The 25005-nt window shown below is 42.5% G+C and overlaps 1 protein-coding gene across 1 annotated transcript; it reads right to left on the reverse strand.

The window, feature by feature from the left end:
- Nucleotides 1-168: 168 nt before the first annotated feature.
- Nucleotides 169-24661, reverse strand: LOC129826431 (pleckstrin homology domain-containing family A member 2-like). Its single transcript, XM_055887152.1, has 12 exons — nt 24103-24661; nt 22330-22492; nt 22026-22082; nt 21872-21920; nt 15220-15317; nt 11927-12055; nt 11689-11790; nt 6193-6261; nt 5806-5876; nt 5655-5718; nt 4902-4979; nt 169-4742 (listed from the first exon to the last, which is right to left on the reverse strand). The coding sequence occupies exons 2-12, from the start codon at nt 22468-22470 to the stop codon at nt 4290-4292; spliced, it is 1311 nt and encodes a 436-aa protein (XP_055743127.1). The 5' UTR covers nt 22471-22492; nt 24103-24661; the 3' UTR covers nt 169-4289.
- Nucleotides 24662-25005: the final 344 nt, after the last annotated feature.

The following is a 25005-nucleotide window of genomic DNA, read 5'->3' on the forward strand; positions in this document are numbered from 1 at the left end:
TGTTCAGTTCTTTGTGCTGCTTGTATCTAGCACTACAGTGACACTACCCGATCACAGGATGACAAACAGTACTACTACAGCAGGACTATGTGGGTCATATACTCACTTCACATCAAAGTACGGGCCAATATGAGATGGGGTTCAAATCAGATACCTTTACAAAAGAACTAAAAAGCTACCCTTATTATTTAATGTGCTTGCTTACAAGTCAAAAAACAACACCATTACATCAGGAAGGTGAGTGGACACCAGGTAACCAGGTAAAATACCTATGCAAAACAACAGGAATGAATCAGAAAACACTATCCAGAAGAGAAAAATACATTAATCGCACATTAGCATTTAACCATTCTCTTTTCTGGAATGACAGTACTTCATGTTGAAAATATTCTTCCCTTTAAAAACAAACATTAGGTGTATGTTTGTACTTGGTGTAAAGTAAAAAATAGACAAATACATCTTGTTTCTAAAATGTTTGGCCAGCCAGTCAACCATGACAAGAATACACACACACGTTTGTGATTAATAACACGAGTCTATACATAGAATCATAAACATGACATTTTTGGTTTTGAAGAGGAGAAAAGCACACCTGGACCAGGTTGGTGAGGTGCAGGCAAAACATAAGACGTGACATAACACAATACCATGGGCGATTCCACACCAGCTGAAAATATTTTTGACATCTCAGATTGTTCTGGCATTTCTCACATAGTAATTTCATTGGAAGGAAGGATGTTTGAAATGGTTTTTACATTTGTATCACAAACTATTTTTGAGAAAATCATGATGAAAGTGGGCATTTTTGGCCCTTTTAAGACTTATACAGTGCCTTGCAAAATTATTCATCCCCCTTGGTGTTTTTCCTATTGTGTTGCATTACAACCTGTCATTTAAATATATTTTTACTTGGATTTCATTTAATGGACATACACAAAATTGTCCAAATTGGTGAAGTGAAATGAAAAAAATAACTTGTTTCAAAATAAAATTATAATTTCAAAACGGAAAAGTGGTGCGTGCGTATCTATTCACCCCCTTTGCTATGAAGCCCCTAAATAAGATCTGGTGCATCCAATTACCTTCAGAAGTCAGTCACATAATTAGTTAAATAAAGTCCACCTGTGTGTAATCTAAGTGTCACATGATCTCAGTATATATAGAGCTGTTCTGAAAGGCCCCAGAGTCTGCAACACCTCTAAGCAAGCAACACCAAGACCAAGGAGCTCTCCAAACAGGTCAGGGACAAAGTTGTGGAGGAGTACAGATCAGGGTTGGGTTATGAAAAAATATCTGAACATTTTAACATCCCACAGAGCACCATTAAACCCATTATACATTTTTGGCACCAATACAATATGGCACCAAAATAAACCTGCCAAGAGAGGGCCGCCCACCAAAACTCACGGACCAGGCAAGGAGGGCATTAATCAGAGAGGCAACAAAGAGACTAATAATAACCCTGAACGAGCTGTAAAGCGCCACAGCGGAGATTGGAGTATCTGTCCATAGGACCACTTCAAGCTGTACACTCCACAGAGCCGGGCTTTACGGAAGAGTGGCCAGACAAAAGCCATTGCTTAAAGAAAAAAAATAAGCAAACATGTTTGGTGTTTGCCAAAAGGCATGTGGGAGACTCCCCAAACATATGGAAGAAGGTACTCTGGTCAGATGAGACTAAAATTGAGCATTTTGGCCATCAAGGAAAACGCTATGTCTGGCGCAAACCCAACACCTCTCATCACCCCGAGAACACCATCCCCACAGTGAAGCATGGTGGTGGCAGCATCATGCTGTGGGGATGTTTTTTTATCGACAGGGACTGGGAAACTGGTCAGAATTGAAGGAATGATGGATGGCGCTAAATACAGGGAAATTCTTGAGGGAAACCTGTTTCAGTCTTCCAGAGATTTGAGACTGGGACGGAGGTTAACCTTCCAGCAGGACAATGACCCTAAGCATACTGCTAAAGCAACACTCGAGTGGTTTAAGAGGAACCATTTACATGTCTTGGAATGGCCTAGTCAAAGCCCAGACCTCAATCCAATTGAGAATCTGTGGTATGACTTAAAGATTGCTGTACACCAGCGGAACCCATCCAACTTGAAGTAGCTGGAGCAGTTTTGCCTTGAAGAATGGGCAAAAATCCCAGTAGCTAGATGTGCCAAGCTTATAGCGACATACCCCAAGAGACTTGCAGGGGGTGAATAGTTACACGCTCAAGTGAATAGTTACACGCTCAAGTTCAGTTTTTTTTGTCTTATTTCTTGTTTGTTTTCCCCAAAATATTTTACATCTTCAAAGTGGTAGGCATGTTGTGTAAATCAAATGATACAACCCCCCCCCCAAATCAATTTTAATTCCAGGTTGTAAGGCAACAAAATAGGAAAAATGTGAAGGGGGGTGAATACTTTCACAAGTCACTGTACATGCCTCCTGTAAGACCATATGATCTGTGAACCGTTCATGATTCAGAAAACATCTGGGTGTCATTACACTCCGTATAGTGTTCTCTAAAATACGGACTATGTCTAGATTCTGAAATAAAATGTTCACATTCATTCAAATATGAATACCCCATAACGACTCTTAGATTTAGTTCATTTTAAACACATTGTTTGGATAATATACACTGCTCAAAAAAGTAAAGGGAACTCTTAAACAACACAATGTAACTCCAAGTCAATCACACTTCTGTGAAATCAAACTGTCCACTTAGGAAGCAACACTGATTGACAATAAATTTCACATGTTGTTGTGCAAATGGAATAGACAGAAGGTGGAAATTATAGGCAATTAGCAAGACACCCCCCAAAACAGGAGTGATTCTGCAGGTGGTGACCACAGACCACTTCTCAGTTCCTATGCTTCCTGGCTGATGTTTTGGTCACTTTTGAATGCTGGCGGTGCTCTCACTCTAATGGTAGCATGAGACGGAGTCTACAACCCACACAAGTGGCCCAGGTAGTGCAGTTCATCCAGGATGGCACATCAATGAGAACTGTGGCAAAAAGGTTTTGCTGTGTCTGTCAGCGTAGTGTCCAGAGCATGCAGGCGCTACCAGGAGACAGGCCAGTACATTAGGAGACGTGGAGGAGGCCGTAGGAGGGCAACAACCCAGCAGCAGGACCGGTACCTCCGCCTTAGTGCAAGGAGGTGCACTGCCAGAGCCCTGCAAAATGACCTCCAGCAGGCTGGTATCATCCCAGCCATAATGATACTGGTATCATCCCAGCCATAATGTATAGGTCTAGAAATGGCCACTTTTATCAAAATAATTGTTTGTGATACAAATGTAAAAAGCATGTCAAACATCGTTCCTCCTAATGAAGTTACAATGTGAGAATTGCTAGAACAATCTGAGACACCCAAAATATTTCCAGTCCCTCTGGAGTAGTAAATTCTTTGCAGTCGAGCAAGAGAACGAGGCTAATGGAAAAGTGTGCAGAAATACCATAAAATGTGCTGCTGATGAAGCGATTTAATGCAATTGGATTTAGTCTAACAAGGGAACAACATTGTCTACAGAGACAAGCAGAGCCACAGACACGAACATCGTCACTATTCTATGACCAGGTTATGGATTGAATGGGACTCTTGGGTTGAGTCCCAATTGGCAGTGGTACCATATTCATTATATAGTGTACTACCTTTGACTAGAGCCCATAAGGCTCTGGTCAAAAGTAATGCATTGATATAGTGCATTAGGGTGCCAATTGGGACATACTGTAGATTTGGTTAATACAGGTAAAAGACCAGCTGACTAATACTATTAGAGGGTATTTGGTAGACAGACAGGCTCCAACACAATACAAACCTTCCTTCATCTCAGTACATGGGAGAACTACATTCAGGTTTTAAGAGGAAATCGTACAACACATAACTTAACCCTTCGCAGTCTACCAGACACTCCAACACTGATAATCCCTCTCAGTCTCTCCGAATAACCCTTTATACCAGAAGCCCACAGCCACGACTAACACACCCCTCACTGAGAAAACACATCCAGGAACCCCAATTTGCATCACTACCCTCCCCCACCAACAGGGGGCCACAGGCCTCCAGAGAGAGAGATGGATGGAGGGATACTTCAGCAAACAGCCCACAGCAGCCACAGCAGTCGCAGCCAAAGCAGCAGGCCTATGGAACTCTCAGAGGAAAGTGGCTGGGGGAGGGAAGGTTTAGTCTTTCAAAGGGAAAAGCACTCAATCAAGTGTCATTGTTGCTCTAGATATTGGTTCTATATGTTGGTGGTTCTACATATTGTTGGATCCAGAGTTCTGTTAGTTCTAGACGTCGGTGGTGCGGATGCCATCATGGTCCAGGCTGAAAGGGAAGCTGCGGTCTGTGATGGGCTGAGGCTGAGAGCGGTGTCTCCTCCGGCTGCTGGAGGGGCCTGGGGCTATGGGGCCTGGGCTGACTGAGACCCCCACACCACTGGCTGGAGCTGAGACCCCCTGTGGGGTGGGAGTGGGGAGGGAGGATAAAGATGAGGAGGTGGAAAGAGAGAGAGAGGAGAGGCTGGGCAGCAGAGAGCTAAAGGGACCGTCCTTATCTTGTATGCCCAGTGCGGGAGCCTCTCTTTGGGGTACGGGGGTCCAGGGCTGCCATCCCGGGGCCACGGAACATGACTTCACTAAAGGGGGTCTCTTGTCATCTCCCTGACGACCACGGAGAACAGAGGGTTGGTGGGAGGAGTTACCATGGCAATACAGAGAGGAGGCATGTGTGAATGCAGAGCTCTGAGAGGGAAAGAAAAAAGAGAGACACCATTTTGTGATTCCCCCACTGAATCAGAATTCCTCATCTCCCTGTTGTGCAATGACACTTGTATGGACGTGCCACCAGGACCACTAATAGTACTGGTCGGAACTGTAAGTGGAATTTAAATACCCCTTTACCTTGCCCGGGCCTCTGAAGTCCTGTATTTTCCCCTCAATGTCTCTGATCCAGCCCTGCATGTCCTCTGGAGTGTCTGTCTGCAACAAAACCAGCACACGCTTACACATTATGCTTATACAACAAAGTAAGCACACACACAGTTACCCCTCTCTGATCTAAGGCCCCTGCCCCTAGTCAGCTGTTCTCCCATGGGGGGACAAGAGATGTTGTTTTATGGTTAGTGTTTGTACAAACCTTCCGTTCGTTCAAAAACAGAAGTAAGGCCACACATGAGCAACAGAGTATCAAACCAGAGAGTAGTCAACACAGAGGGAAGCCCAGCTGACGACAATACATGCAACACACACACACACACACACACACACACACACACACACACACACACACACACACACAGCTTTATTTGAGAAATTTCAGGACTTGTTTGACCATTAAAAATCATATTTTCTTTAATCCCGGGCAGGTAGCCTAGCAGTTAGAGCGTTGGACCAGTAACCAAAAGGTTGCTGGTTCAAATACCCGAGTTGATCAGGCGAAAAATCTGTCAATGTGCCTTGAGCAAAGCACCTAACCCTAATTTGCTCAGGAGTGCCGTACTACTATGGCTGACAATGTAAAACAACACTTTCCTTTTTTTAACCCTAAACCTTAATCTTAAAGTTCTTGTTTTCCTACTTTGTACGGACATTTGGGTGAATTGTTAGGACATTGGGGTCCTGATAAGGTAGGAAAACAAGTACACACTCACTTACCTGGACGTAGAAAACCCTAGAGCTGGTGATAATCTCAAACAGGTTATCCCTCATCAGCAGGTCCCTGACAGAGAGATGACTAGGTAAGACAGCAAGCTTGTGTGTGCATGTATTAGATTAGATAGATTAAATAGATATGTGTGACTCTCACCCAGATTTGACCAGACATTCATGGACCTTCTGAATGTCTCTCAGAAGAACCGCTCTTAGCGGCTCCTTATGCTGAAATACATATCAAATACAGGTTACACACACACGCCATCGTGCATCAGAGAAACACCAAACTTTACTCTGTTCCACTGACAGAAACACATCTGTCACACAGGACACTGAAACACACACCACACCAAAGCAGAAACAAAGACAAACATGGAGGACATATGTTTTTCCCACAATGTAATTTCTTGGTTTGAATTTACTCCCCAAAGCCATTTGAGGACATCTGTAATTACAACCCACTGTGGTTTAAACAGCAACAGTTACCACCCAGAGCCACTCACAGAGGAGAAAGGTGAGGAGAGACAGGATATGACCTCACCGTCTCACACTTGTAGTAACTGACAGAATTGTTGTCCAGCATGAAGAAACGCCTTTTCCAGCTTTTCCTCTGAAACATACAACTGATTAGTTCAAAGTGTGTGTGTATGTGTAGGGCTGTGACGGTCATGACATTTCGTCAGCCGGTGATTGTCAAGCAAATAACTGTCGTCTCACGGTAACTGACCGTTAATTAACATAAACACATTTAGCATCTCCTGGCTTCCACACAGTGGCCTACAAGCATTTTAAAAAGTCTATTAAAACCATGTAATATAGCCTATACCTTCACAATAAATCCATTATTTTAGACAGGTCTAAAGAAGCATGATATGAAGAAAATGTAGTCTATTTCAGAAGAAAATAATAGCATACTGTGAGTGGTCCTTATGTTCGGTCCTGATGTGGCTATGCCAAATGGCTGTGGACTACACTAGTTCATTTAGCAGACAAGATTTGCTTATAATTCCGTGGCATTATTTTAGTATGAAGAATACAATTGAACAAAGCTGAATAAAATATAAATATTTTCTCCAAACGATTTGAGGGAGTGTGCACATGCTGCTATTCTATATTGAGCGGTTAACAAAGAAATAGGTACTCCTATATGTTTCATGTAGAGTTATTAATCTAACTTTAGTTGTTCTACAAATGTTGGGCTATATGTTTGGAATACATTGTAAGGCTGCATGATGAGACTAATGATGATTTGAAAAAAGCTTGAAAGTCATGAGCTCCTCTTTGTTTTTTGGCAGGTTGTACACCCTCCAACAGTCTCTCATTCACAATTTGAAAAGTACTTGATAATGCCTGGAATTTCGCGCCGGCTTCCCCTTTGTGGCCGTAATGCACCCTAAAAAAATCCATGCCTTTTGCGACCCAGAGTGCTGCGTTGTGCCCTTCTCTCTGAGTGTGCTGCGCAATCCGAAGCCTCTCTGTCATGTGATCAGGTCTTTCTCACAGGCTACAAGTAAAGACAGACACATCAGGGACGCAACTGCGTGTGTCCTTATCCAATTCCGAGGTGAATATTGAAGATATTGATGAACTGTCCACAATTACTTTTCATCAGCCAACAAGATGAGTAGGCCTAACGAACAGCAAAAGCACTAGCGGATGTCAATCTACTATCCCCCACAGCACAAAAGTCGACCTATTCTATTCTGTGCAATAAATAAATATTCCAAACATAGTCTGGAACAGTTGTGGGATGCGATAGATCCCAAATGAATACAACCACTAGCATCAAAAATCATTTTTTATGCAATGTGGCTGACACAATAGCTTTAGCTTGAAATGTTGATAAACTATTAGGCTATTTCTTCACATTATAAGCGCAGCAAATCACACATGGTAGTAGGCTATTAAGCACGAATGTTCCATTAGCGGAAAACACCATTATCAAAAGTGACCACAAATGCAATTATGCATGTGTAACGGCTTCCGTCGGTAGAAGGAGAGGAGGACCAAAGCGTAGCGTGGTATGTATCCATATTTATTAGAATACTTCTTCAATACGAACAAAACAATAAACAGACGAAAACCAACGAAGCTACAGTCCTGAACTAGAGAACATAGAACACATGAACGCACGAACAGGAACAATCACCCACAAACAAACAGTGAAAACAGGATACCTTAATATGGTTCCCAATCAGAGACAACGTAAAACACCTGCCTCTGATTGAGAACCATATCAGGCCAAATGACAACCTAAACATAGAAACACATAACATAGACTACACCCACCCAGCTCACGTCCTGACCAACTAAACAAAGACTAAACAAAGGAAATAAGGTCAGGAACATGACAGCATGTAATGCTTTTATTATAAAGGTGCATTTTTATGGTGAAAATTTACTTTCCCAAACTTGAAACTACATGCTGCTTATATACACACACACCAGTTAGGCTCTACACCCCTTGTAAAGCGGATTAATGTGCTTCATTTTAAGAAGTTATTTGGCAACTTTAGTTGTGATACATACCTTATTAAAATGTAAAGGCCTATGGGCTAGGCTACATGTGGTGTTTGACTTTGATTAGAAAATGTCCCAAAAAAGCATTATTTCTTATGCTGGGCATCATTCACAAGAGATAATATATCATTCACAAGTGATAGTCTGATGGGTGACAATATTAGCCTATTCCTGATTTAATCTAGTCTTTACACATGCTAAATAATATATGTGACATTTGTTTTGATTTAGAATGGACCATTATCATGGACCTGTATCGAAAACAGGGGCAGTGGGAAAAAATACATGTCATCTATGCACTTACAGTGACTGGAGGACGCTTTTCCATATGGTTTATTTTCATACCAGCCAGGTAGGCTATACTCCTGTTGTAAATATAAGCAATGTTCTTAATATTAGGAAAGTTCAGAAATAAATATAGTAGGCCTAGCCTATAGAAAGCTGATGGGAACCTCCTCTTTTTAGTAGAGGCCATCACTCTGCTTTCTCCCGCAATTGCATAGCCTATAGAAATGTTGCACAACATGAGGTCATGGGCTCTTATGAAGAGTTTGATTTGATTTTTGAATACATTTGCATTGGTGTCAGAGTGATTAGAGGGACAATAGAGTGCTGAGTACCATGCAGTTAGCACGTTTGGTAGGCTACTAATTACTAGCAGCAGCAAAGTTTGGAGAAGCCTAATTTCTGTGACTAAACGGCAATGTGGAATTTGACTGCCTTCATGACTCGTGGCCGCCGGTGTGTCGGTAATACGATCACCGCACCAGCCCTATGTATATAGCAACGTGCATGCCCAGCCTACCTGAGGATATGTCTTTTTCAGAAATCTATTTCCTGTGTTTGAGGGGTGGAAAATCCAATTGTCACAAATCTCGCTGGATTGGTAGCTTAAATTTTTTCCAGTTAACTTTACAAGCGCAGAAAATGTTTAGTAATGACCTGTCAAACACACCCCGGTAAATACTAAACTTAGTCTGGGATTTAACGCATCTTCTCAACACTTACATCACAAAAGATAAAGTTATTTTGATGGGTGTACATTTTTTGTGGAATTGAAAAACTTTATAATTTAATACAATTGAAATGTTTACAAATGAGATGCGCCGAAATGAAAGCAACTTCTGAAAATGAACACTCGGATTATAGTGATATTATGTCTGATCTCACAAACAATGTAAAGTACACTACTGTATACAGTGCATTTGGGTGCATTTGGAAAGTATTCAGACCCCTTGACTTTTTCCACATTTTGTTACGTTACAGCCTTATTCTAAAATTGATTACATGTATTTATTTCCTCATCAATCTACACACAATACTCCATAAAGACAAAGTGAAAACAGGTTTTTAGATAATTTTGCAAATTTATTCAAACCAAAAAATGGAAATATAACATTTACATAAGTATTCAGACTCTTTATTGAGTACTTTGTTGAAGCACTTTTGGCAGTGATTATAGCTTCGAGTCCTCTTGGGTATGAATCTACAAGCTTCGTGTACCTGTATTTGGGGAGTTTCTCACATTCATCTCTGCAGATCCTCTCAAGCTCTGTCAGGTTGGATAGAGAGCGTCGCTGCACAGCTATTTTCAGGTCTCTCCAGAGAGGTTAGATCGGGTTAAAGTCCGGGCTCTGGCTGGGCCACTCAAGGACATTCAAAGACTTGTCATGAAGCCACTCCTGCGTTGTATTGGCTGTGTGCTTAGGGTCATTGTCCTGTTGGAAGGTAAACCTTCGCTCCAGTCTGAGGTCCTGAGAGCTCAGGAGCAGGTTTTCATCAAGGATCTGTCTACTTTGCTCCGTTCATCTTTGTCTCGATCATGACAAGCCTCCCAGTCCCTGGTGCTGAAAAACATCCCCACAGCATGATGCTGCCACCACCATGCTTCACCGTAGGGATGGTGTCAGGTTTCCTCCAGATGTGATGCTTGGCATTCAGGCCAAAGAGTACAATCTTGGTTTCATCAGACCAGAGAATCTTGTTTCTCATGGTCTGAGAGTCCTTCAGGTGCCTTTTGGCAAACTCCCAGCAGGCTGTCATGTGCCTTTTACTGGGGAGTGGCTTCCGTCAGGCCACTTTACCATAAAGGCCTGATTGGTGGAGTGCTGCAAAGATGGTTGTCCTTCTGGAAGGTTCTCCCATCTCCACAGAGGAACTCTAGAGCTCTGTTAGAGTTACCATCAGGTTCTTGGTCACCTCCCTGACCAAGGAACCTTCTCCCCCGATTGATCAGTTGGGCCGGGCGGCCAGCTCTAGGAAGAGTCTTGGTGGTTCCAAACTTCTTCCATTTTAGAATGATGGAGGCCACTGTGTTCTTGGGGAACTTCAATGCTGCAGAAACGTTTTGGTACCCTTCCCCAGATCTGTGCCTCGACACAATCCTGTCTCGGAGCTCTACGGACAATTCCTTCGACCTCATGGCTTAGTTTTTGCTCTGACATGCACTGTCAACAGTGGGACCTCATATAGACAGGTGGGCCTTTACAAATCATGTCCAATAAATGTAATTTACCACACATGGACTCCAATCAAGTTGTAGAAACATCTCAAGGATTATCAATGGAAACAGGATGCACCAGAGCTCAATTGAGTCACATTGAAATGGGTCTGAATAGTTATGTAAATAAGGTCTGTTTTTTATTTTAATAAATGTGCAAACATTTCTAAAAACATGTTTTCTCTATGTCATTATGGGGCATTGTGTGTAGATTGAGTGAAAAAAGATTCAATCAATTTTAGAAATCTTAATGCTACAGCATACAATGACATTCTAGACGATTCTGTGCTTCTAACTTTGTGGCAAAAGTTTTGGGAAGGCCTTATCCTGTTTCAGCATGACAATGCCCCCGTGCACAAAGTGAAGTCCATACAGAAATGGTTAGTAGAGATCGGTGTGGAAGAATTTGACTGGCATGCACAGAGCCCTAACCTCAACCCCATCAAACACCTTTGGGATGAATTAGAACGCCGATTGCGAGCCAGGTCTAAATCGCCCAACCTCACTAATGCTCATAGCTGAATGGAAGCAAGTCCCTGCAGCAATGTTCCAACATCTAGTGGAAAGTCTTCCCAGAAGAGTGGAGGCTGTTATAGCAGCAAAGGGGGGACCAACTCCATTTAATGTCCATGATTTTGGAATGAGATGATTGTCAAGCAAGTTGTGGTTACAGCCCTATGCCACCCATTTATGTTAATCTATTCAAATACACCCAGTGTATTTATGCAAATGAGGCACAAAATATTTTTACAAATACCTGATACCATTATAAAATGTATATGAGTGAATAAAAGTGAAATTTGACAATAAATGTAATACCAGAAATCCCACCAAAATCGCTGAACTTCATTATTTGTTCGTGGCAGTAAAATGTTTTGTGCTATAATTCTGTCAATATCTGATGGATTACAAAAATGACAAAAGGTTTGGAGTATCTTCCTCCATTGTCCAACTGTTGCATTTATTTAAACCTTTTAACAATTTTGATGACCGTTGCTAGTGTGTGTTTGTACTCACCATGTTACCCTGTTTGACACAGTAGCCACACCTCAGGACGCCTGGTCTACTGCCTACAGCGTTGACCTTCCTGTCCCCTACCTCCATCTCCTCCCCCTCATTCTGCAACACACACACAATCATCATTATTATCACCATCACTGTACATCATCCTCACCCTCCATTGTCATCACCACCATCATCACAATCATCAACACGGTCACCATGGCAATGGTGCGTTTGGACTAGAACATAGTACCTGGTACATGGGGGTGTGCACCACCACTCCCCCGATGATCTCAGTCTTATAGGCCTGCCTCTTACCCCCCGCCTCACCGGTTACCATAGAAACCTCTGTCCTGGGCTGGAGAGGTCCAGCTTTCGGAACCTACAGAAAACAACAGTTTGAGCATTAAGTCAAACCCATAGCTAGCATTTAGCATTTATCCAACCATACATTATCATTAACTTTCACTTATTGATAAACCATGAAACTATAATATAACATATTTCTGGAGTGATAAACAAGACATTTCATATAAACATGGCCCACATGTAGGCCTACAGGGTTTCTTCAGGGGGAGCCAAAGAGGAAGTGGAATAGAGAGAGCATCTGTGTTTCCTGTGTGAGGGCAGGTGACAATACAGAAGAAACAGAGCAGCACCACACTCTAGCCTCACAGAGCCAAACACAGTGATGACTATTGGGTCACAGGTCCCAATCATTTCTCCCGAAGTGTGCACTTGTTCACCTCCTTTCATGTATTGAAAACAAAATGACTGGTATATGGAAACTCCCTCTAGGCCCTGCCTATACCAATCCAATGATTAAACATTTGTGTGAAGTGGTGAACTTCAGGAGAAAAAGAGAGAGAGAAAAGAGATTATTGGGATGTAATCACTAACTGCTGTTCTCAGCCTTCTGTAGTGGTGTGGAGGGGAGGAGTTACAGGCCTTATGACCTCCATGACTCAGCATTAAACTCTCTGACCCCCCCCCCCCCAAAAAAAATGTGTGGTCGAGAAGTTTGCATGCGTGTGTGTTCTATAGCTCCACAGCACAAACATCAGCAGTCTGTTAAAACAGTGTGTGTGGAAAGCCCCCCACAGGCTGGATATAAGTTTCAACACACACACTTTTCTTACCTAAATGTAAATATGACCCCGTACATTGGCTCAGTACTCCCTGTATATAGCCTTGTTATTTTATTGTGTTACTTTTTTAACTTTAGTTTATTTAGCAAATATTTTCTTAATATGCATTGTTGGTTAAGGGCTTGTAAGTAAGCATTTCACGGTAAGGTCTGTTGTGTTCGACACATGTGACAAATAACATTAGATTTGATATGAATTTGCTATGTGAAACCTCAAAACAACTCCCACTGTCCTGTTTCACCATTTCCTCATATTTTAAATGTGTATGTTTGTGTGTATGTGTGTGTGTGTGTGTGTGTGTGTGTACACCCTGGCCAAACAGTTGAATGTGAGACCACAGACTTCTTCCTCTTGAGTGCTATATACAGGTAACTACCAAAATAAAGGAAACACCAATATACAGTCTTAATAGGGCTTTCGGCAACCAAAAGCCAGAACAGATTGAATGCATAGATTTGACAAGTGTCTGGAACTCTACTGGAGAGATGCGACACCATTCTTCCATGAAAAATTCCATCATTTGGTGATTGTTTTGATGGTGGTGGAAAACAGTGTCTCAGGCGACGTTCCATAATCTCCCATAAGTGTTCAATTGGGTTGAGATCTGGTGACTGAGACGGCAATGGCATATGGTTTACATTATTTTCATGCTCATCAAACCATTCAGTGACCACTCATGCCTTGTGGATGGGGACAATGTCATCCTATGGGGGCATAGCTTGCCTATTATTTTTATACATCCCCTAAGCATGATGGGATGTTAATTGCTTAATTAAGTCAGGAACCACACCTGTGTGGAAGCACCTGCTTTCAAAATAGTTTGTATCCCTCATTTACTCAAGTGCTTCCATTATGTTTGCAGTTACATGTATCTATTGCTCTGTGTCAGTGTGATTGTAGTTTCAGCTGCACCTAGCCTACAGGTTTACCGAAATCAAACATGAACATATTACATGTAATGTTAGAGTCAAGTTATAAATGCAATATCAAAAGGTAGAGTCAGACACAGTTACACTAATATATAATTAGTGTAACTATGCACATCAAAAAATATATATTAAATCAGTATTTCTTCTAAAATAATTTGAAACTGAAATAACTTTTGGGCTTCATATATTTTTTTTGTTTGATTTACAACTGCACAGGACTCCCCCAAAAAATAATGGCCTAGACTAAACCATTACGAATTCAGAAGAATTCAAATAAATTTGGTTTGAGGCAGGTGATTCTCATTTACAGTGAATTTCTCTCACCTGTGGGAAGTTGCGGGTCCAAATCAAATCAAATTTGATTGGTCGCAGACACATATTTAGCAGATGTTATTGCGGGTGTAGCGAAATGCTTGTGTTCCTACAGTAGCTCCAACAATGCAGTAATATCTAATACACAACAACAGTTGCAGGTGCCTACAAGGTAAAAATAACATTTCAGCCAGTTTTGAGAAGAGAAAACTGAACATTCCGCTCCATACCACTTCATTGTAAAGTGCAGGGTGCCAATATATTACAGTATAACTGTATGCACGAAGTAAACAGCAATGTTAGGCCCATTGCGTAGTGAAATGCAAACCTAAACTTCTCCGGTCTTTCTGATTCTCAGCAATCAGGTTGTAGCTATTGAAGCGCATCCGTGCAGATGCCCTGTGATACTCTGAGTGCCAAAGGTGACACCATTGGTTCTAAAGTGTTTGGCAAAATTCGTTACGTGTCTTTTCTGGGGCCTTTCACATCTCAAAATAGGATGCTGCCCCTTTAAGACAAACATTCCAAAATAGACATTGACTGGCTACAGTTGGCTAGCCTAGACCAATGCTAGGTGTCTTTTTGGATCTTTCTTTATACAGACTATCAACAGTAGCCAGCATATTGCTAATATGTTCACTATTGAAAGTTTACTTTTGTAAATTACTTTCCCTAAAATAAATAAGCTCAGCGAGTAGATTGATGGGCGCTTATTTTTGCTCAAGACAGCTCGCATCTGCGTTGTGAACGTAGCCATTAACTTCTGTACTGCTCAAGAAGTGGTGACTCGCCGGAGCGTAGTGGTGCTTGAATGAACGGCCAATCATATTGCTCAAATAAAAACAGCGCAACTTTTCTGTGTGTAGTTTTCAATGGTAGACCGCGACAGAGCAGGTAGATGCTGAACTGGAACGCAAAAATGTGCTGAGAAGTTACTGGCCGGGTTGGTGCTGCTGCCTTGAAAGTGGTGTGCGATTGAAAAGTACTGGGGCTCTGGGGAGTGCATTGTCTTGCATCACGCTCATCTGCAACATATGCAGTGCTGTTTGTGGCAACTTAATATCGCTAAGTCTCAGTTTGATGGAACGTTATACGTGTATTGATTAGATGTCTGAATGTAAAAGTTGATTTGAAGCTACATGAGTTGGGGTACTCACAGTGATCTTGGTGGCTTTGTTAAGAGCAATGACCCAGTCTCTGAGGTCAGCAGCATCGTTGGCTTGGAGGAAATACCGCCGAGATACTGCATTGATCACTGCAGACATAGTGATATACAGTACCATTTAAAAGTTTGGACACACCTACTCAGTCAAGGGTTTTTCTTTATTTGTACTATTTTCTACATTGTAGAATAATAGTGAAGACATCAAAACTATGAAATAACACACACATACATACATACATGTATATATATATATATTAATCAAAAAGTGTTAAACAAATCTAAATATATTTTAGATTTCAGATAATTCAAAGTAGCCACCCTTTGCCTTGACAGCTTTGCACACATGGCATTCTCTCAACCAGCTTAATCTGGAATGCTTTTCCAACAGCCTTGAAGGAGTTCCCACATATGATGAGCACTTGTTGGCTGCTTTTCCTCCACTCTGCATTCCAGGTGAAGCTGCGGTCCAACTCAGCCCAAACCATCTCAATTGGGTTGAGGTCGGGTGATTGTGGAGGCCAGATCATCTGAGGCAGCACTCTATCACTCTCTTTCTTGGTCAAATAGCCCTTACACAACCTAGAGGAGTGTTGGATCATTGTCCTGTTGAAAAACAAATGAGAGTCCCACTAACTAGATGGGATGGCGTATTGCTGCAGAATGCTGTGGTAGCCATGCTGGTTAAGTGTGACTTGAATTCTAAAAAAAAAAAAATCACTGAGTGTCACCAGCAAAGCACCAATCACACCTCCTCCTCCATGCTTCACGGTGGGAACCACACATGCGGAGATCATCCGTTCACCTACTCTGCATCTCACAAAGACACGGTGGTTGGAACCACCATCTAAAATTTGAACTCAGTCTGTCATCTTTCTAGGCCCAAGCAAGTCTCTTCTGCTTATTGGTGTCCTTTAGTAGTTATTTGCAACAATTCGACCATGAAGGCCTGATTCACACAGTCTCCTCTGAACAGTTGATGTTACTTGAACTCTGTGACTTAGCGACTTTCTTTATTTTGATAGCTTATAGTTTATTCGCCTCAACACAAACTTTTATTCTGGGTGTGTGCCAGCTCATGTTTTTTTATCTACTTGAACTCTGTGAAGCATTTAAACTCAGCAAAAAAAGAAACATCCACTCACTGTCAACTGTTTATTTTCAGCAAACTTAACATGTGTAAATATTTGTATGAACATAACAAGATTCAACAAGTGAGACATAAACTGAACAAGTTCTACAGACATGTGACTAACAGAAATGGATTAATGTGTCCCTGAACAAAGGGGGAAAAAATCAAAATCAAAAGAAATAGTCAGTATCTGGTGTGGCAACCAGCTGCATTAAGTACTGCAGTGCATCTCCTCCTCATGGACTGCACCCAAATTTGCCGGTTCTTGCTGTTAGATGTTACCCCACTCTTCCACCAAGGCACCTGAAAGTTCCCAGACATTTCTGGGGGGGAATGGCCCTAGCCCTCACCCTCCGATCCAACAGGTCCCAGACGTGCTCAATGGGATTGAGATTTTTTATAATTTTTTTCACCTTTATTTAACCAGGTAAGCTAGTTGAGAACAAGTTCTCATTTACAACTGCGACCTGGCCAAGATAAAGCAAAGCAGTGCGACACAATAAACAAATAGGCAGGCCTATAAGACTGAGATCATCGGGGGAGTGGTGCTGCACACCCCCATGTACCAGGTACTATGTTCTAGTCCAAACGCACCCTTGCCATGGTGACCGTGTTGGTGACAATGGAGGGTGAGGATGATGAATAAACAAGTGTACAGTCAATAACACAATAGAAAAAAAGAAAGTCTATATACAGTGTGTGCAAATGGAGTGAGGAGGTAGGCAATAAATAGGCCATAGTAGCGAAGTAATTACAATTTAGCAGAATAACACTGGAGTGATAAACGAGCAGATGATGATGTGCAAGTAGAGATACTGGTGTGCAAAAGAGCAGAAAAGTAAATAAAAACAATATGGGGATGAGGTAGGTAGATTGGGTGGGCTATTTACAGATGGACTATGTACAACTGCAGCGATCGGTTAGCTGCTCAGATAGCTGATGTTTAAAGTTAGTGAGGGAAATATACGTCTCCAGCTTCAGCGATTTTTGCAATTCGTTCCAGTCACTGGCCGTAGAGAACTGGAAGGAAAGGCAGCCAAAGGAGGTGTTGGCTTTGGGGATGATCAGTGAGATATACCTGCTGGAGCGCGTGCTATGGGTGGGTGTTGTTATCATGACCAGTGAGCTGAGATAAGGCGGAGCTTTACCTAGCATAGACTTATATATGACCTGGAGCCAGTGGGTCTGGTGACGAATATGTAGCGAAGGACAACCGACTAAGGAATACAGGTCGCAGTGGTAGGTGGTATAAGGGGCTTTGGTAACAAAACGGGTTGGCACTGTGATAGACTGCATCCAGTTTGCTGAGTAGAGTATTGGAAGCTATTTTGTAGATGACATTGCCGAAGTCGAGGATCAGTAGGATAGTCAGTTTTACTAGGGTAAGTTTGAGTGAAGGAGGCTTTGTTGAGAAATAGAAAGCCGATTCTAGATTTGATTTTGGATTGGAGATGTTTAATATGAGTCTGGAAGGAGAGTTTACAGTCTAGCCAGACACCTAGGTATTTGTAGTTGTCAACATATTCTAGGTCAAAACTGCCCAGGGTAGTGATGCTAGTCGGGCGGGCGGGTGCGGGCAGCGAACGGTTGAAAAACATGCATTTGGTTTTACTAGCGTTTAAGAGCAGTTGGAGGCCACGGAAGGAGTGTTGTATGGCATTGAAGCTCGTTTGGAGGTTAGTTAGCACAGTGTCCAAAGAAGGGCCAGATGTATACAGAATGGTGTCGTCTGCGTAGAGGTGGATCAGGGAATCACCAGCAGCAAGAGCGACATCATTGATATATACAGAGAAAAGAGTCGGCCCGAGAATTGAACCCTGTGGTACCCCCATTAGAGACTGCCAGAGGTCCGGACAACAGGCCCTCCGATTTGACACACTAAACTCTGTCGGTAAAGTAGTTGGTGAACGAGGCGAGGCAGTCATTTGAGAAACCAAGGCTATTGAGTCTGCCGATAAGAATACAGTGATTGACAGAGTCGAAAGTCTTGGCCTGGTCGATGAAGACGGCTGCACAGTACTGTTTTTTATCGATGGCGGTTATGATAACGTTTGAGCGTGGCTGAAGTGCACCCGTGACCAGCTCGGAAACCGGATTGCACAGCGGAGAAGGTACGGTGGGATTCGAAATGGTCAGTGATCTGTTTGTTAACTTGGCTTTCGAAGACTTTAGAGAGACAGGGCAGGATGGATGTAGGTCTATAACAGTTTGGGTCTAAAGTGTCACCCCCTTTGAAGAAGGGGATGACCGCGGCAGCTTTCCAATCTTTAGGGATCTTGGACGATACGAAAGAGAGGTTGAACAGACTGGTAATAGGAGTTGCAACAATGGCGGCAGATAATTTTAGAAAGAGAGGATCCAGATTGTCTCGCCCAGCTGATTTGTAGGGGTCCAGGTTTTGCAGCTCTTTCAGAACATCTGCTATCTGGATTTGGGTGAAGGAGAAGCTGGGGAGGCTCGGGCAAGTAGCTGCAGGGGGGGTGGGGGTAGCCAGGAGGAAAGCTTGGCCAGCCATAGAGAAATGCTTATTGAAATTTTCGATTATCATGTATTTATCGGTGGTGACCGTGTTACCTAGCCTCAGAGCAGTGGGCAGCTGGGAGGAGGTGCTCTTGTTCTCCATGGACTTTACAGTGTCCCAAAACTTTTTGGAGTTAAAGCTACAGGATGCAAATTTCTGTTTGAAGGATGTTTTTGTGCTGGTCAAGGGCAGTCAGGTCTGGAGTGAACCAAGGGCTATATCTGTTCTTAGTTCTACATTTTTTGAAAGGGGCAAGCTTATTTAAGATGGTGAGGAAATTACTTTTAAAGAACGACCAGGCATCCTCGACTGACGGGATGAGATCAATATCCTTCCCGATGCCCGGGACCGGTCGATTAGAATGGCCTGCTCGCAGAAGTGTTTTAGAGAGCGTTTGACAGTGATGAAAAACCTTGTGAAGAGTGACGTTTGACCTCTGTCATTGCCAACAAAGGGTATATAATAAAGAATTGAGATAAACTTTTGTTATTGACCAAATACTTATTTTCCACCATAATTTGCAAATAAATTAATAAAAAATCCTACAATGTGATTTTCTGGATTTTTTTTCTCATTTTGTCTGTTATAGTTGAAGTGTACCTATGATGAAAATTACAGGCCTCTCTCATCTTTTTAAGTGGGAGAACTTGCACAATTGGTGGCTGACTAAATACTTTTTTGCCCCACTGTAAGACAACAACAGCTAATCAACTAAGACAACAACAGGTAAAATGGTGATGAATGGGCAGAGAGGGTCGGTTAACTACACACAAGGCCTGAGTTCAGGGCTAGGGCCGACAGATAACATTTTTTTTAAATAAAAAAATAAACAAAATGGAGTACCGTGATAAATGAACAGTCCAGTAGGCATCAGCTTTGTAGACAAGTGATCATATGGTCCAGTGAACAGCAATAGATGGAGCAGGGAAGCCGCGGCGTAGTCGTTACTACGCTAGCACGCGGGAGACACGGCGTTTAAAGTTAGCAGGCCGGGGTATGTAGAAGCGTCTGCTCCGACGTCCGGCAACAGCCGGTTGAGGACACAGCAGATGGAATTAAGATCCGGCCTCCTCGCTGGCCATGGCAGAATACTGACATTCCTGTCTTGCAGGAAATCACACACAGAACGAGCAGTATGGCTGGTGGCATTGTCATGCTGGAGGGTCATGTCAGGATGAGCCTGCAGGAAGGGTACCACATGAGGGAAGAGGATGTCTTCCCTGTAACGCACAGCGTTGAGATTGCCTGACAACAAGCAATGACAACAAGCTCAGTCCGATGATGCTGTGACACACCGCCCCAGACCATGACGGACCCTCCACTTCCAAATCGATCCCACTCCAGAGTACAGGCCTCGGTGTAACGCTCATTCCTTCGATGATAAATGCAAATCTGACCATCACCCCTGGTGAGACAAAACCGCGACTCCTCAGTGAAGAGCACTTTTTGCCAGTCCTGTCTGGTCCAGCGATGGTGGGTTTGTGCCCATAGGCAACGTTGTTGTCGGTGATGTCTGGTGAGGACCTGCCTTACAACAGGCCTACAAGCCCTCAGTCCAGCCTCTCTCAGCCTATTGCGGACAGTCTGAGCACTGATGGGAGGGATTGTACAATCCTGGTGTAACTCGGGCAGTTGTTGTTGCCATCCTGTACCTGTCCCGCAGGTGTGATGTTCGGATGTACCGATCCTGTACAGGTGTTGTTACACGAGGTCTGCCACTGCGAGGACGATCAGCTGTCCGTCCTGTCTCCCTGTAGCGCTGTCTTAGGCGTCTCACACTACGGACATTGCAATTTATTGCCCTGGCCACATCTGCAGTCCTCATGCCTCCTTGCAGCATGCCTAAGACACGTTCACGCAGATGAGCAGGGACCCTGGGCATCTTTTTTTGTGTGTTTTTCCAGAGTCAGTAGAAAGTGTCCCAAGTTTTAGTGTCCCAAGTTTTCATAACTGTGACCTTATTTGTCTTCCGTCTGTAAGCTGTTAGTGTCTTAACGACCATTCCACTGGTGCAGGTTCATTAATTGTTTATGGTTCATTGAACAAGCATGGGAAACAGTGTTTAAACCCTTTACAATGAAGATCTGTGAAGTTATTTGGATTTTTACAAATTATCTATGAAAGACAGGGTCCTGAAAAAGGGACGTTTATTTTTCTTCAGAGTTTATTTGGGCTGCAATTTCTGAAGCTGGTAATTCTAATGGACGTATCCTCTGCAGTAGAGGTGACTCTGGGTCTTCCTTTCCTGTGGTGGTCCTCATGAGAGCCAGTTTCATCATCGTGCTTGATGGTTTTTGCGACTGCACTTGAAGAAACTTTCAAAGTTCTTGACATTTTTCAGATTGACTGACCATGTCTTTAAGTAATGATGGACTGTCGTTTGTCTTTGCTTATTTGAGCTGTTCTTGTCCTAATATGGACTTGGTCTTTTACCAAATAGGGCTGTCTTCTGTATACCAACCCTACCTTGTCACAACACAACTGATTGGCTCAAACACATTAAGAAGTAAAGAAATTACACAAATTAACTTAACAAGGTACACCTGTTAATTGAAATGCATTGCAGGTGACTACCTCATGAAACTGGTTGAGAGAATGTCAAGAGTGTGCAAAGTTGTCATCAAGGTAAAGGGTGGCTACTTTGAAGAATCTCAAATATAAAATATATTTTGAATTTGTTTAACACTTTTTTTAGTTACTACATGATTCTGTGTTATTTCATAGTTTTGATGTCTTCACTATTATTCTACAATGTAGAAAGTAGTACAAATAAAGAAAAACCCTTGAATGAGTAGGTGTGTCCAAACTCTTGACTGGTACTGAACGTAGAAATATATAATATTATATAGCAATACAGAACATAAATACAGAGGCTATAATAGCATTGATCACTGCAAAGAGGACAGCACAGGTATGATAAACATAGGAACACATTTTACTGTACGTGTTTCACCAGGGCCATGAGAACACCCTACACCCTACACGTTGACTCACCAAAGCAGAACTCAGTCTTGGGCTTCTGTTTCCCCGTGGCCTCGCTCACCTAACCCCAAAACAGAGGAGGAGAAGACAAGAGAGAGAAGATGAGAGTTTGGAATTAGTCAAAAACATTGCCCTTAATAAGTCATCTGTTTTAGGGTGTTGTTACCTTGGAGATATACGTCAGCTGCAGACTCCCGACTGCGTTCGCTCCACTGGGCAGGTTCTACAGGCAGTGATACAACACAGTAACACAACACTCAATATAACAAACACTTCTGCAGGCAGAGATAGTTAAAGACACAGAGAAGCCTTCTACTCCTAGTCTCACTTCCTCTATAGGAGGTGTGTTTCTACTCTGCTAGTGGCGGAACACAACCACTATCTGAACACACTCTGCCCAACTCTGCCTCAGACACATCAGAGATCATGTGTGTTTGTACAGGCAGTATGATGTGCGTGTTTGTGTGTACCTGGGGGTTGTCCATGTACCACAGCAGTGTGTTGCCCTGTGTGTCCAGTATAAAATAGCGTCTCTGGAAGCGGCTGCTGCCCTCTTTCTCCTCGATGTCTAGAAAGCCACACACACGGTTCTGTCTGTCCACGTACGGCATACTGCTGCCTGCTACCACATAACTGAGAGATGGGGGGGGAGAGGCATGTCACACACACTCAGCAGTTTTTCATGTGACGTTATTGAGGCAGCCTAGCTAAGCCTAAGGCCCGAGGCTGTGCTGCTAACCAGAGGATTCACCACAGCTGGAAATTATAGACTACTGAACAGATCTGCATACAGGCACATTTCATCTGGCCAGATAGAGAGAGAGAATGGGGGGGGGGGGGCAGAGAGAGAGTGACAAGGGAATGAACATCAGAGGACAACCTAACCTAACTGTCAGAGAGACTGACATGCTGAGGACATAACATCATCATGACATCATCTGTGCAGTTATTGCACCTACCTGGTCACATGAGCATACAAAGACAACTTCCCCTCTGGAACAGGCAATATGAACAACATTTTGTTTTAGGAAATAAATAAATAAAAACACACATGCAGACACACAGCCAATGCTTGGTATAAAACAAATAATATATTTTTGGCATTAAGCATAGCAGTAGTAACCAGTGGTGGAAAAAGTTTTCAATTGTTATACTTGAATAAAAGTAAAGGTACCTTAATAGAAAATGACTCAAGTAAAAGTCCCCCAAAAGTATCTGGTTTTAAATGTACTTAAGTACAGTGGTGGAAAAAGTACTAAATTGTCATACTTGAGTAAAAGTAAAAAGTTAATCCTGTACATCAAACCTCTTACATTAATTAAGTAAACCTGACTGCATGATTTACAGACAGCCAGGGCACACTCCAACACAATTGACAAAAGCAGTATTTGTGTTTAGTATGTCCGCCAGATCAGAGGCAGTAGGGATGACAATGCATTATATTGATAAGTGTGTGAATTGGACCATATTGCTGTCCTGTCTGAACATTTGAAGTGTAACTAGTACTTTTGGGTGTCAGGGAAACATGTATTGGAGTAAAATGTACATATTTTCTTTAGGAATGTAGTGGAGAAAAAGTAAAAGTTGTCCAAATTATAAACAGTAAAGCACAGATACCCCAAAAACTGCACAGATACCCCAAAAACTGCACAGATACCCCAAAAACTACTTATGTTTTTTACTTAGTTACTTTACACCACCAGCAGTAACCAAGTCTGAAATTAGGCTACATGTTGGCATAGATGGAAAACTTAAAGTAGTTATCCATCTTTACAATACATGGTGATTTGTGTGTGATTCCATGCTGATTGTTCCATAGGCCTGATTCGTGTAAATATTTATTTTTGTTTAAATGCACAGTTATTCCCCAAACCGAATGAGGAGATAGATACCTCTACTATATTGATACTATCTATATATCTATATATCTATCTATCTATATATGGACACTATCTATCTATCTATAGGATCAGATACAGACGGAACCCATCCTGTATCATATATACATTATTTCGTCAGGTGCTCAGTGGGCTTTGTTCCATAGATAAACTGTCTGTCAGTTATTTCACTAGTTGTCGACCCGTATGGATAACTTCGTCAGCCAATAAAGCATGATTTAGGATCAGGTTGAGATGACATGAAAGTTTCATGATTCAATTATCTGCCGACCACAACCCCTCCTTCCCAACAAGACGCGCGCACGCGCACACATACACACGCAGACAAATTCTGCGAAAACTTACCCGTTTTAGCTGGTCAGTGTGCGCCAGTGCGTCCGAAGTGGAAGAGTAAAACGCGTCTCACCGGGGTAAAATGAAAGTTTATATCCGCTGTTACTCTGAGTTTACATGACATAGCCTGACATCTGAAATGTATGTGTGCAGCACCCGAACACCGCTGTGGCTTCTTTCCGGGTAGAGCTCGTAATTATAATATATTTTCGACCTAGAACCAACCCCGGAAATGATCTAGTCTCTTGCTCGTTGTTACTGGACAAAAACGACATCTATATACCTCTCTGGCATCAACTACAGTAGCCCATGAAGAACTGCGTTGACTTGAATTCTTGACTGGCTCTGATCTCTCGGTTTTTGCTTCGTGTTTGAATTGTCCTCATGACTGTCATTGTGCTCTGCGCTACAATGTAACTTTCTGCAGCAGCTGTCAATTTAGCCAGCAGATCCGACCCGCTTACTTACAGCTACACTAGGGTCGGACAGGCTTCCTGTGTAGATTGACACATTGGAGCAGGTGAGAGATATGGCTCAGAAAAAATACCTCAATCCAGGCATGAGAAATGAGTTTGTACTCCAAATTGTCCCATTATCCCAACTGTTACACAAGACGATTGAACCACTGCTATTAAACCTTGGAGAAACAGTTGGGATAATTTGGAGTACAAACTCATTTCTCATGCCTGGATTGAGGTAACAGTTGGGACAATTTGGAGTAACTGTTTGGATAATGGGACAATTCTCATCCCTGGATTGAGGTACATTTCTGAGCCATGACCCTACTGCAGCTGTAAGCAAGCGGGTAGGATCTGCTGGATACCTTCAACTACTGTAGGGTACAGCAGGGGTGTATTTAATAGTCGGAATCTGTTGCTAAGCATTTTTTCTGTTGCAAAACATTTGTTGCAAAAC

The sequence above is a fragment of the Salvelinus fontinalis genome, chromosome 28, assembly GCF_029448725.1.
Source record: "Salvelinus fontinalis isolate EN_2023a chromosome 28, ASM2944872v1, whole genome shotgun sequence".
Taxonomy (NCBI): Eukaryota; Metazoa; Chordata; class Actinopteri; order Salmoniformes; family Salmonidae; genus Salvelinus; species Salvelinus fontinalis.

Excerpts from the sequence above, each read along its gene's own strand:
- LOC129826431 (XM_055887152.1), bottom strand. The coding sequence starts at position 22,470 with ATGCCGTACGTGGACAGACAGAACCGTGTGTGTGGCTTTCTAGACATC. Across the intron at positions 5,877-6,192 it reads GTTACTACAAGTGTGAGACG|CATAAGGAGCCGCTAAGAGC; the intron begins GTGAGGTCATAT and ends TATGTATTTCAG. Across the intron at positions 5,719-5,805 it reads GAATGTCTGGTCAAATCTGG|GGACCTGCTGATGAGGGATA; the intron begins GTGAGAGTCACA and ends TCTCTCTGTCAG.